Source organism: Equus przewalskii, chromosome 32 (assembly GCF_037783145.1).
Source record: "Equus przewalskii isolate Varuska chromosome 32, EquPr2, whole genome shotgun sequence".
NCBI lineage: Eukaryota > Metazoa > Chordata > Mammalia > Perissodactyla > Equidae > Equus > Equus przewalskii.
In genome coordinates this window covers 18,171,124-18,184,175 of record NC_091862.1, presented here as the reverse complement: position 1 = coordinate 18,184,175, position 13,052 = coordinate 18,171,124, and the positions used below count along the sequence as shown (strand labels likewise).

The 13,052-nt window shown below is 41.6% G+C and overlaps 1 protein-coding gene across 13 annotated transcripts in view; it reads left to right on the top strand.

Moving 5' to 3' along the window:
- The window catches only part of SASH1 (SAM and SH3 domain containing 1), a 300,681-nt gene that overhangs the window by 193,616 nt on the left and 94,013 nt on the right, over nucleotides 1-13,052 (top strand). For 8 of the 13 annotated variants that reach the window (XM_008539539.2, XM_070602966.1, XM_070602974.1 and 5 more), the window contains exons 3-4: nucleotides 10,021-10,071; nucleotides 10,193-10,242. The exons of the other annotated variants lie outside the window; for them this stretch is intronic. In XM_008539539.2, coding sequence (XP_008537761.2) covers nucleotides 10,021-10,071; nucleotides 10,193-10,242 — 101 coding nt within the window. The remainder of the gene's footprint in view (nucleotides 1-10,020; nucleotides 10,072-10,192; nucleotides 10,243-13,052) is intronic. 13 annotated transcript variants of the gene reach the window in all.

Sequence of the window (13,052 nt, the reverse complement as noted above, 5' to 3'; positions counted from 1 at the left end):
CCGTCTATATTATTTAAAAATGCAGTAAATGTTTTTCCACCTCAAAACTGCCCCAGTGTCCCCCAGTGTGCAGGGTGCTGCCACTGTCCATGTGCCACCGTGGGAGACTGCACAAGGCAGCTGTCTGCCCCCTGCTCCCTGGAAGCGCCTCACGTATTGGTGTTTCCCTTCCCTTCTCGGAGTAAACAGCCCCACTTCCTCCAGTTGATCTTGTTTATGGGATCCCCTTTGCAGATGCCGTTCTAGTGAAGGTTCTCCTGGTTTCCATTATCCTCTGGGAAATGTGGCCTCCAGAGCTGAGCACCACTTTCCGGAGGGCATCTCTGGTGCCAGAACAGAAGGAATGTTATCGGGCCTGTGATTTGGACATGAGTGCAAACGATTCCCGGGAGGGACTGTGGAAATCACTAGAATGTGAGTTCCATGAAGGCAGTGACGGTCTTTTCAGTGTTTTATCCTTCTTGCCTAGAACAGTGCTTAGTATGTGGTATATGCTCGATAAATATTTTTAAACTTAAGGAGTGATTACCTGGAAGAGGAGATGGCGAGAAGCAGAAAGCAAGTGAAAACGGGCCCATTTCGTTGCTTCCTGTCACTTTTGTCTCATGTTATTCAATCCGCGTCAGCCACCAGATGTGCTCAGATCCCTTGGTGAGTGGATCTCTCCGCGGTGTTCCCACAGCAGTGAGGCTGGGTGGACTCGCTGGATGGCAGCACCACCCCGAGGGGCCGGATGTCATGGTGCCCACCTCTGGGAAATGCAGGGGCTGCTTGTATGTTACTGTCAGTAAGCCAAGTCCTGCTAGGGAAGGCTGAATTATGTAGCTTGTTAGATCCTTTTTTTTTTTTTTAAGGATAATCGAAATGTCTTCACTGACACTGTACCTTGTAATATTTACATCTAATGACGTGACCCTCTTGTGTTAGTTTTGTTCGTAGTAAAAGGTACTTCTTATATGACTCGTCTTATTGAAGTGATCTGTTGTCATATCCTGGTCTAAGTCTTACTCCTATCTCTGTGCAAGATGCTTGGTACCTGGTCTGTACTCAACACTGTTAAAGTTGTAGCCTAAAAGATCTAGTACCTTATTTCCTAAGACAGTTTAGAAATTTGAGTCATACTACCCTCTTGTTTGAAATGAAGCAGGAGAGTGCTGAGCTTGACCCTCTCAGATTCACATTATCTCTGAATTGAACCAGTTCGTCGAACTTTTACTGACTCCCATGTGTTTTATCATAGCCATGCTTCAAGATGGCGGAACTCACCCTATGGTCTCCTCGGCCCGAGTTCTTCCCCTCCCCTGGGAGCTCCTATGACCCCCCCTCTAGGGGACAGAGGGGGAGGGTGCACTTCAGGGGTGCCCCCTTGTGAGCTCCCTCCATTTTCACTAGAGGCTCTCAGGCCTCCCTCTAACTCTGCCAACGTTAAAGAGCTTATGGGGCAGAATGAGTTCTGCAGGGACATTGCAGGTGTCCCTCAGTGTAATGTGGTGTCCTCTCTTCAGAAGCCAGAGGAGAAATTCTCACTCACAGGAATATTCCTGTATCTTATGAATACCTTCAAACATGAAAGTGTGAAGAACATCAGTCTTGTAATGATTGACTTTCCTTCTTGCTTTAAACGTTAGGAAGCTTAGCCCCAACTTTGTGATCTATCTCTCGTGTAAGATCCCATGGCCCGCATTTATCACTTACATTAGTTTTTTAACTTTACTTTATCGTGTAACACTGAACTTAAGTTTTGCAAGCCATCTTAAATCACTTTTTGAAACATGGTGAGGTCTAAATAAATATGTAGTGAATGCTTGCAGAACATAGACGAATGCAGTAGGAAGACGCCATCATTTTCCCGCAGAACATTAAAGGCCAGGTGGAAGTTGCCGCTTTTGGTTTCTTTTGTATCAGTGCTTCTGGAAGGTCACTGATCTGTTAATTATGGATTGGTTTTTAAGGTTGCAGTTACTGGAATAGCATTCACGTATGAAAACTTTTTTCCTTGCAAGTTTCCTTCTTTGATGTGGTGGGATGAGGGTCCTTTTCCATTCATATTCACTTATTAGAACAATTTCATATGCCAGACCATGAGCTTATGGGAGCCAGAAAAAGCCCTAACATTTCCTGTTTTTCCTATGAACTATTTGGGTGAAACAAGACACAAAAAGGTGGAAAGGTGTAGGGTTGGAGTTAGAACACACAGGCCACTGCAGATTTTGCCCTAAAAGTAATTAAAAACCGCGTTTTCATAAGTTCTTAGAGATCTAAGTTGTAGATCTTTTTGAAAATATGTGCTGAATTACTTTTACTTACCCATGTAGGTCTGCAACCCAAAGTAAATCTTAAATCAAAACGTGAAAATACATGTCCCAACCAGTGAAATCGCAAACAGAAATTGATAGAAGAAAGAGTCAGAATTACTGGTGAAGTGATCTAATTTAAACAAATCAAACCAATAGGTGCTCCTCAAGCACTTCTCTTGTGCAGAGAGCCATATATGGCTTTCGAAAGTAGCATCCTTGAGGGGAGGGACCCATGCCTTCTTCACGGCTTCCTCTTTAATGCGTCAGATGGGGCCTGGTGCTTAATAGTTTTTGTTGGAGTGTGTGTGTGTGTGTGTGTGTGTGTACACAGTGAATCTGTTAAGAGGGCTTTTATAGTCTAATTGGGGCAATAAGATACAAATAAGTGAGTGAGGAGTTGCTGCACACATAAGCGATGTAGCTAGTGATGGTTGTGACCAAGCTCAGGCACGTCACTTAAGGCGCAGTTGGCAGGTCTGCCAGGAGCTGGGTTTGCAGTTGGATCTAAAGGACAGCTAGGGTTTGGGTGAACAGGAAGAACAAGGACGTCCCGGGCAGTATGAGCCAAAGTGAAACACCGGGACAGCGTGCACTCAGGACAGTGGATCCCACGCCCGTTCTCTTAGAGGAGGGTTTCTGATCAGGCCAGTTGGTGGAAAGCCCTTGCCTTCAGAAGTGTGGACTTTATCCTGTCAGGATTGTGTTCCCACAGTTTGGCAAAGATTTTGGAACTGAGAAATGAAACAGAACAAAGCAGCGTGCTTCTCAAACTGAAGTGAACATCCAGGTCACATGGGATCTTGGTAAAATACAGATTTTGATTCAGGAGGGCTGCAGTGAGGGCCAAGACTGCCTGTGTAACAAGCTTCCAGGTGATGCTAAAGCTCATGACCCACGAACCACACTTAAATAGCAAGGTGAGAGCATTACTGTTTCAAGAGGATTAATTTGACAGTAGTGGTTGGATGGGCATGATGCTGCTGCATGCTAGGGTTTTAGAGTCAGAAAGGAACTTCAAGATAATCAAATGGTTCTTTCCTCTTTCCTCGCCACTGGACAAACCAAACAAAATAAAACTGAGGTCTGAAGGGCTCACTGTAGTGGGAGCAGGACTGGACTCAACTCTCCAGCTCACACTCAGCACCTCCCACTCCACTCTGCAGTGGTGGTCCAGGTACCTGTGAGATGAGGGACCGCAAAGAAGCTGATGTCTGTGGGAATGGAGTGGGTTGGCTGGATGCCAGGAACCTTGGGAAGGGAGAAGCAGTAGCTCCTAGGAGCTGATTTGATGGGGAGTGAGGAAACTCCTAAGAAAACGACGAGGTTTGAATCCTGGTAAGATGAACTCATGCCCCATTGATTGGGCGGCATGGAGAAGTCAGACTAGAGGGGAGAATACACTTTGCCATCAGGAAGATGATATCACAAGTTCTCAGTCTTCTTATAAAGTGATAGACACCACGTGAATTTTAAACCGACCACCGGCAGCAAGTTTGCCCGACAGTTTAGAGCTTGGTTCCCTCCGTGAATCGAATGCATCAGTAACAGCGTGTGGCGTTTTACTGGCAGGCTGAGTGTGGTTAGTGCTCTGGCGTTTCCCACCTCCTCCTTCCGGCGCGCGGAGTGGAGGAGAACTTGGCACTGAGCTGAGCTGGTGGGCGCCTGCTGTTCTCCCTCTGCTTGGGGACGGGAGAGGGCTTTATCATCCTGCTTTTCCAGCTGTAAAGTTCATTTGGCTTCGAACGCTGGGAACAGTAAGGGAGGGAGGTGTGGATTTCCACACAAAGGTGGAAACAAAGCTAGAGTGGGGCTGCGGGCGTGGGATTTGTTTTCCAGGACGTTATTTGGCCCCGAGTGGGTTTTTGACCTGGTGTATTGCACGATGGGTTGTAGCACTTTAGAGTCGAAATGAGCCTTAGTTTTCTGTTTGACCTGAATCCTGTTGGTGGGGCTGTAGTCCTGCATGTGTGCACATACACATGGCACAAGCAGGTGGAAGCACACACATGTTCACGTGTTTTGGTTTTGGTTTTGGTTTTGGTAAACCACTGATTTCTTCTTGAAACATTTGTACTTTGTTTTGCTTCTAAGTTAGACATAATAAACATTTAGGGAATTATTGTTTCCAGAAATTGTCCAAGTTGACAAGAAATGGCTTGGAGGCGCCCCCCAGTAATTTTTTTGTCGTCTGATTCCTTTTTTAAAAAACTATATAGTGCTGTAGTTTAGTCTCTTTCAGTCAAAATATAAAAATGGGGTGATTTCTAAAATCATCACGGACCTTCATTGTTAATCATAAAATGCCTGCATAGTTTTCTGTGACACTAGTTATTAAACATTTTAACACAGCAAGAAAGTATTTTAATACAGGGCATAACCTAGTTTGAGAAATTGTTTTAATATTTCTTAAGAAGTTTTTTAGTTTGACTGTTGGAGTACAGCTAAAATTATCATCAGATTTAAGTTTTTGGAATTTGTATTATGTTTTAAAAAATATAAAAGTAATGTATGCTTGAAAATGTTAAAATTCAGAAATATGACACGTCTATCAAGACTTGTCTCATACGCTGCACACGAGGTGTTTTCTCCAAGTCTTTGCACAAGTAATCATTGGTGTGTAAGCATCTTTTTCGATATTTTCTCATACATTTATCAACATATACATATAAGTAATTTAAAAACATATATAGGATCTGGAGATTGTATTTTTAAATTTATAACTAATTTTATAATTTATTTTTTTAATTTAAAAAACTTTATTTCTTACTATTTAAAATACTGTTATTACAATCTTTTTTTTTTGGTTGTTTAATTTTGAATGCATTTCTTCATGTTCTTTGCCATATTTAGATGGAATATCTAAATTTGTTGAATATGATTTTTTTCTGCAATGACCAAAGAACGTCCTCCAGTGATAAGGAAGAGTCAGATTATTAGTGACTGAGCCGTTTGCTCACAATTGACTGCAGTTAGGACTTAAGAAAACCTGATAGCTAAACCTTCACATTAAAAATTGTGATATTTCATGATAGGGTGTCTGGGGTTTTCTTCAAAGTAAAATGGGGTGGAGCTGAATCATGGATGAAGGTATAGACAGAATTGGCCTTGAGTAGCTGATGGTTGAAGCTAGATAGTAGGAATTTGAGAGTTCATTATACAGTTCTCTTTGCTTTTGCATATTCGGGATTTTCTATAACTATAAGTTTGAGTCAAGAGAGAGAATAATTGTAGCCTAAAATATTGTGATATTTCAACCTTTAAGTGATAGGTTCACGCTGAAGTATATTGCCAAGATATGCTACTTGAGTAAACTCTATAAAAATCACAAAAGAATCCTTACCGACATTATCATGAATAAAGAGTCTCATCTTATTCCTCATTTTGAAAACTTAGGTGAGCTCCCATCTTCTTGACAGTCAGTGTGGCAGACTGTGGCTCCAAAGCAGGCCATTATGATACCTCCCATCACAGTGCCCTTCTTACCATGCGACTTTGACGCTCCTCCCACTGACAGATGGGCTCTGTGTACCCTCTTGCATCTGGGAGGGTTTGTGACTCCAGCAGAAGTGGCACCATATGAGGCTATAAGGTAATGCAGCTTCTGTCTGGCTCTCTCAGTGTGCTCACTCTTGAAACCCAACATCCTGCTGAGAGGGAGACATGGAGCCCCCAGGCATAGGTGTTCCAGCTGACAGCCGCTGCTCGGTCCTGGCTGTTAGCCGGGTCCTGGCTGTTAGCCGGCATCAGCCTCCAGACATGTGAATGCGCCAGCTTTCCTATGATTACAGCTCCAACATCAAGTCACCCCCAGCCTTCAGATCTTCCCAGCTGAGGCCCCAGACACCATGGAGCAGAGAGAGACAAGCCTTTTCTGCTGTCTCCTTTCTGAATTCTTGCCCAGAGAATTTGTGAGCATGAGAAAATGCTTGTTGGTTTATGCAACTAAGTTTGGGGTAGTTTGGTACACAGCAGTAGTAACTGGAACAGTCAGCGTATATTAACGAAAGAGAGAAGAATCTTATTTCTCAATGATCGTCTCTTTCTACGACATGCCCAAAAGATACATATATACTCAGTGACTGTGTTTTGACAGTGTTCACAATTTTTATTATTTCCGTCAACACCATGACTTCCAAATCAGGAGTTATATTGTGGACCATCAATTGTTGCCTAATAAAGTAGTTTGTGGCTGGGCAATCAGTGCATCTCTTTAGTTCTTACTCCACCTCCCCCTTCATTGGGACAGGAATCCTCCTCCTGCTGGAACTCCAGGACCATGGCTTCCCGCCCCCTCCGCCGATTACATGGTTGAATTGGGAGCAGAGAAGGGGGCGGCCTCATCTGGAGACTGGACAGGGAAGGGGGATGTCAAGGACCCTTTTTCTGTCTGTTCTAACCTGAATCCCTGCTTCTTTTTTTTGTAAGCAGCATCCTTTTACTGGGGTGCACTTAACTGGTGCTCCTTCTGTCTTAATCCCATCACACTTTTTCACTCCACATTGTGCCGTGAAAAAAAAGTGAATTTTTTTTTAGGTGATAATTAGAATAAAAAGTTATCTTGCTCTTTTTCCTTATATGTATATGACACATCTATCAAGACTTGTTTCATAGTCTGCACACGAGGTGTTTTCTCCAAGTGTGTATCAGAACTCCTCTGTTCAACTATTCGTAATATTCCATTTCTCAGGCTCAGTGGTGGGTCCACAAGGGTTTGCTGTATTTTTTATTACATATTTTTATGTCTTAAATATTTCATAATATTCACCCATACATGATGGTAATTACTCTTCTGCGTGTTTGTCATTGATACATGTGACATCCATCAGTGTCACAATAATGGAATGTTGCCGCTAGTCCTTTCTGTTTTCTCTCCAAAGATCATATAAATCCTTAATTTTGTGGATAATTTTATAAACTTCTCTTCAGTTTTGTAATACTTTCACTTTAGGATGTATTTGCTTTAAGAAATTCCTCATAATGGTGATGGTAGTCTCCCCTTGAGAGGTGAAATTAATAGTATTCGCTCTGAAAAACATTATTTTATGGCATGGCCTGTAAAAGACACTAGAAACATCACTCTACGAGATATTCTGTTTAACGTCTCCTGTTCCTAATAACACTGGTATTCTGCATGGAAACATGAACTGGGTCCTTATTTTAGAGGGCTGAATTTTAATACATCATACATCAAACTACACCCCCCAGTCTTTTCTAAAATGTAGCGAAAACACAGTCAAATGTTTAAGTAACAAACTAACACGTGAAGATGAATTGTTCAGAATGTTACTTCCTGATCATCAAACATTTAATATAGTTGTTAACAAGCACCTGCTTTGTATGCAGGAACAGGTACATTTTGCATAATATATCATAAACGTTATGTTTATTATATGGAGTGACAAGGGATGTACTCAATAAATAAAGTTTATTGGAAAAATGCAGATAAAAATATACACTAAAAGCAGGTAATTTCCTATCATGGACTATTGCCTAGTGAGGTAGAGACTTAAAGCTTTGAAGAAAAGCCAAGAGGGGAGGAGGAAAAGAGAGCTGAGTCAGTCATTTTTTTTTTGTTGATGGTTATGGAAGGACATGGGCTGGAGTTGGGTCTTAAAGAGGCAATTTCAGAAAAAATTTCAGAGAAACGAATAGAATTCTATCATCATTCTGAGGCTTTCATACCAACGCCTGAACGGGAAGACTTAGACTGCATCTTTGCTTACCTCCTGCTGGATAAGCTTGTAAATTTCTCATTCGGTGCTCAGAGGTTAGGTATCAGGGCATCCTGACAGGTCTCTTGGGACCAGGAACCTCCAAAATACATATCCCCTCTGATGATTATACCTGAGTCTGACGTCACACCAACTGGACTTGAGATGTTACTCCAACATTTCCATAGATTGTTTTGCAAAAATGGTGTATCATGTTCCAGACAGAAATATAAATTTGTTTGTTACAAACAAAGGAGGCAACAAAAACCAGGAGGATGTTAACCAGAGAGAAGTTCCGTGGAGTTTCACACCACTCTTGATATCTTTTCATAACAAATAAGGCCCTGAGACTAGGAACGCGTGGATTGCTAGTCGATTAAAACATTTTCTCTTTCGGTCTGCTTGCCCCATATCATCCCATCGTCAGATTTATTCACCCCAGCATGTTCATTTTGTGTTCTATATTTGTACTGGATTCCTGCGACCTATTCACATTTATAAGTTTGCTCTGAGTTATACTTATTTTAATATCTCACTGCTAAGTTTTTAAAATATTGATCTAGTTTTGTGATCGTGCTAATGATGAAACGGGCAACTTCAATAAATCGAACAATTAGATGAAAGTGAGAATTTGTAATTTGAGATGCTCTGCTCCCATTTCCTGAGTGTTAGCTGAGACCGACACAGTAGTCTTCCTATCGTGCAGGTGCCGTCCTGAAGAATATCAGTTATTAAGAACACGATAGGATTATTGGAAAACATAATTAACCTGATATTTCAAACTTGTGTAATATCGGTGGTATTCCTCCTTCCTCTAAACCTGCCCAATCCTGCTTATGACTCGATGATCAGCTGGTGTCCACCCTGGACTGTGGACCACACTTCGATGAGGACCACCGCTTAAGTACCTACTTAGATTTCAATTTATTCTCCACTTATGAAACATATCAACGCGGTCCTCGTGCTCTGTTCACTAGTGTAACTCTTGTTTTCCCAAAATTTATCTTAACACTTCTAATTATGTAATTTTCCTATTTTGCTGCCAAAGCTTATTTCAGTATGCTGTTTTCATCACAGGTTTATCTCTTCTTTTTTTTTTCCCAAAGAGAATACCTTTTATTTATTGATTTATTTTTGCTGAGAAAGATTCGCCCTGAGAGAACATCCATGCCAGTCTTCCTTTGTTTTTTAGTACGTGGGCTGCCAGCACAGCATGACCACTAACAGAGCAATGTAGATCCACGCCTGGGAACCGAACCCCAGCTGCCGAAGTGGAGCACGCCAAACTTAACCCCTAGGCCATGGGCCAGCCCCGAGGATACCATTTTTTTAACTGTGAACTGAGAGTGTTATACTTCATGGTTTTATCTCTAAAATTGTTTGATTCCTTTGCATCTTTTTTTATGATCTGATGATTTCCCTTTTAGTGTGCTCATGATGTCATTCATTTGTTTCATCTATTAACCGGACGCCACGAGTCTTTGTTTTTACGTTTTCCTTTATGTTATGGGAGCATGGGGACTTTTAGGGCTGTAATGTCAAATTAGCTTTCCACCTTCCTAAAGACACTTACAGCTAGCCCTCCGTTACTTAAATACTCTGATTGTTACATTTGGAATTTAAAATCAGATTGAGCTCCATTGTTATTGAAAAGGAAGCTGAACACGATGGGTCACAGTAAATTCTGTGTCCTAGTGGCAGTCTAATAGCATCCAGAGAATTATTTCACCATAACTGTCAGCCTCTTCTGTTAGATGGTGCTTTTTTCTTCTGCAATCAAATTGTCAGTGGTGTCAAGTGGTGAAGTTTGGAAAACAGTTCACTTTCACGAGGCTAGAGCTCTTATTTTAAAAATACTTTAGTTTTTCCAGAAAGTCTGTTTATCTCCGCCTTCTCCTCCCCCTGCACCCTAGAGCTCCCCGAATCCCTCATCTCTTCTTACATGTCTGTTTGTCTTTCTGGTGTGTGCCACGTTTGGAAGTCTCATTAAACCAGCATCTGTTCTGTTTTAGGAGAAACCTGAAGCCAGTCCCACGTCACTTCAGCTGCGGTCTCAGATCGAAGTAAGCACAATGACTTTAATCCTCTATTTTTGCTTCGGCCCCTTTTTTAAAGTGCTATTCTGTAAAATCAGATGAAGCCTGCAGCTCTGCCTGCACTGACGCTGTGCATCTTCTCTCCTAGGAGTCACTTGGCTTGTGTAGTGCTGTGTCAACGCCAGAAGTGGAAAGGAAGTAAGTTCCCCTCCTCGGCCCGGGATCAGAATTTCGGAGAAGGTGTCTTTTAGGTCCATCCTGATGGATGTCAAATGGGTGACTGTGCCGTGGAGCTTGCTGTCATTTTCCTTCCATGCCGTGTGCGTGTGTACATATGTATAGACGGTTAAGAGCATGTTATGTAACTCACTTGGGGATGCCTGAGGATTCTGTGAGGAGTTGTTGACTTGACACTGCTTATTTTGAGTGAACCCTAAATAAATTTGCCGAAATAAGCTTGGAGAAAGAGAAAGGATAGTTAAGTCAACCAAAATGGGTTTTCTTCTTTTACATTGGTTTTTGATATAGGGTGAAAGTCATAAAGAAGCAAGGTACAAAAATAAAATACCTTCTGGGATAAAACAATGATTAAAAAAACCCTCCTCTGCACCTTGCTTTGGTGAGCGATCTTAAGAATAAATGCTTGTGAGAGAAGGTGGCAGATGCTCACTAACCTGGCCTGTGAATGGTAATGTTTTTGCTTCCTTGTCCTAACTTGGACCCTGTAGTTTTTACTCTCATGGAAGATAATTCTATGTTGCATCTTGTGTTTCCAGTGTTTCTTTTAGGCAACTTTAAAGAGCAAAATAAAAGCAAAACAATTTTTTTTCCTATAACCTTTCCCTTTTCTACTTCCTTCCATCATAATTATGCTAGAATGTTCTATTTACCTCTTCTGAGGTAAAGAAATTTTAAGAAAGTCTACCTCTTTAAACAGACACTTCCTTTGGCACAGAGCCACTTGGACTGTTTCTTGCCAAGAGAGGCACAGCCGTGGTTTAGGAAGAAAGTATTTCTGGAATGAAAAGCACATGTTGGGAGAGCGTGTGTGTGCTTTACAGCACAGCTCTGCCTAATCCGTCCACGTGTGCCCACCACTGGCACAGAGGCGGCGTCAAGGAGGGACGGCTGCTTTGCCAAAGCTTCAGGTCTCAATTTCAGAGGCCAGGAGATTCGGTTCAGGACTGAGGAACGTCACGGGTGATGAGCAAAGGAAAACCAAGGCCACTGCCACTCAAGGTTCGAGGATAAATGTGCAGTTAGCATGAACGTCCTTTGCTTTGGTTGGAGTATGGAGGCTGAACGAGCCTAGAGATTTGCTTTGACGTTGATTTAGGAATTGGAGGTACTCTGGTGCTGCTGACCCAACTGTGGGCGGAAGCATGGGGTGAATGGGCCAGAGGTCTCCTGACCTGGTGTGCCACCTCTGTGGCGTGATTCTGGCCAAGAACGCAGGTGTTCTCAGAATCCCCGCGTCCTTTAGGGAACAGGAGACGTTTGCCTTTCCTCCTAAGAGGAAATGACTCACCAAGTTTGTACTGATCTTCGTTAGGCCGGGTATTTCTTGTTCCTCTTAATGGTGGGTAGTCATTCTTTCCGTTTTATACCCTTCACTTAGTAAAATGTGGCATGACTCTTGCGGCCAAGAGAGAGACTGGCAGCCTGCTCTGAGGTTAACAAGAAAATGTGAACACACACACACACACGTACACACGCTGTTGACCACCCCCAACGTCTCCATCTGTAATCCTGCCATCTTGCTTCTGTTCTTCTAAATGGTTTACTTAATCTTAGGTGTTTCTAGATAATCTGAAAGTTTTAATCCATTGTGTCCTTCATTTTCCTATTAATAGCTTTTCAAAATTATGGAACTCTTTTTTTTTTTTTTACTGTAAAAATTTTTTGAAAAAGTTAACTTAGAGAAAATTTGCAAGAATTGTGCAATGAGCTCCCATATAACTTTTACTTAGCTTCATCAATTTGCATACTCTGGTCTCTCTCCTACACACACACACACACACACACACACGTCTTTCTCTCTCTCTCTCTCTCTTACATACTCTCACTAATTATTATTATTATTTCTGGAACTATTTGAGAGTAAGTTGCAGACGTCACAATGGTTGCCCCTAAATACTTCAGCTTGTCTCCTAAGGACAAGGAAATTCTCTCACAGAAATGCAGTATAATTACCAAATAGAGGAATTTTAACAGTGATTTTTCCAAATGTCCAGTTTATGTTCAAGTTTCTCTACTTGTCCCAATAATGTTTCTTTTGCACTTTTTTCAATCCACCACTTTTTTAAAAAATCACTCATTGCATTTACGTGTCATGTCCCTTGTCACATTTAATCTGAAAGGATTTCTTGGCCTTTCCTTGTCTTTTATGATATTGGTATTTTTTAAGAATGTAGGCTAGTTGGTTTGTGAAATATCCTCCATTTGAGTTTCTTGTTAAGATGCAGATGGTGTGTTTTTGATGTTGTGTTCTCCTCAGTGCACTGCATCCTAATGTTAGTTGCTCCCTGACTGATGATAGGGGAATTTTGATCATTTGCTTAAGGTGATGTCTGTCAGGTTTCTTCTGGGAAGTTACAGTTTTCCCTTTGTGATTAACAACTGTTCTGTGGGCAGATCGTCTGAGACTATGTCTGTATCTTGATCCTCATCAGACTTTTGCCTGATGGTTTTAAATTCCTCTAATGATTCTTACCTGAATCAGTTTTTACTGTGAATTGCAAAATAGTAATACTTATTCTTAAATTGATAATTACTTTGGATTCAATCTTCCAAAAAAGGTTTTTTAAAAAGATGAGGTATCTCTCTGGTACTCAGATTATAATCTGAGTAGGTTCGATGCAGTGTTTATATTGAATTATTTGTATTTTTCTACTTGAAAATGCAAATATTTTAAAATGCAAGATCTTGCTATGCTTCAGACCAAAATGCTTGCTGGTGGCTTTGTAAGGCCTGGAGGATGGCCTGGCAAACCAGTTGGTTGTGTCTGG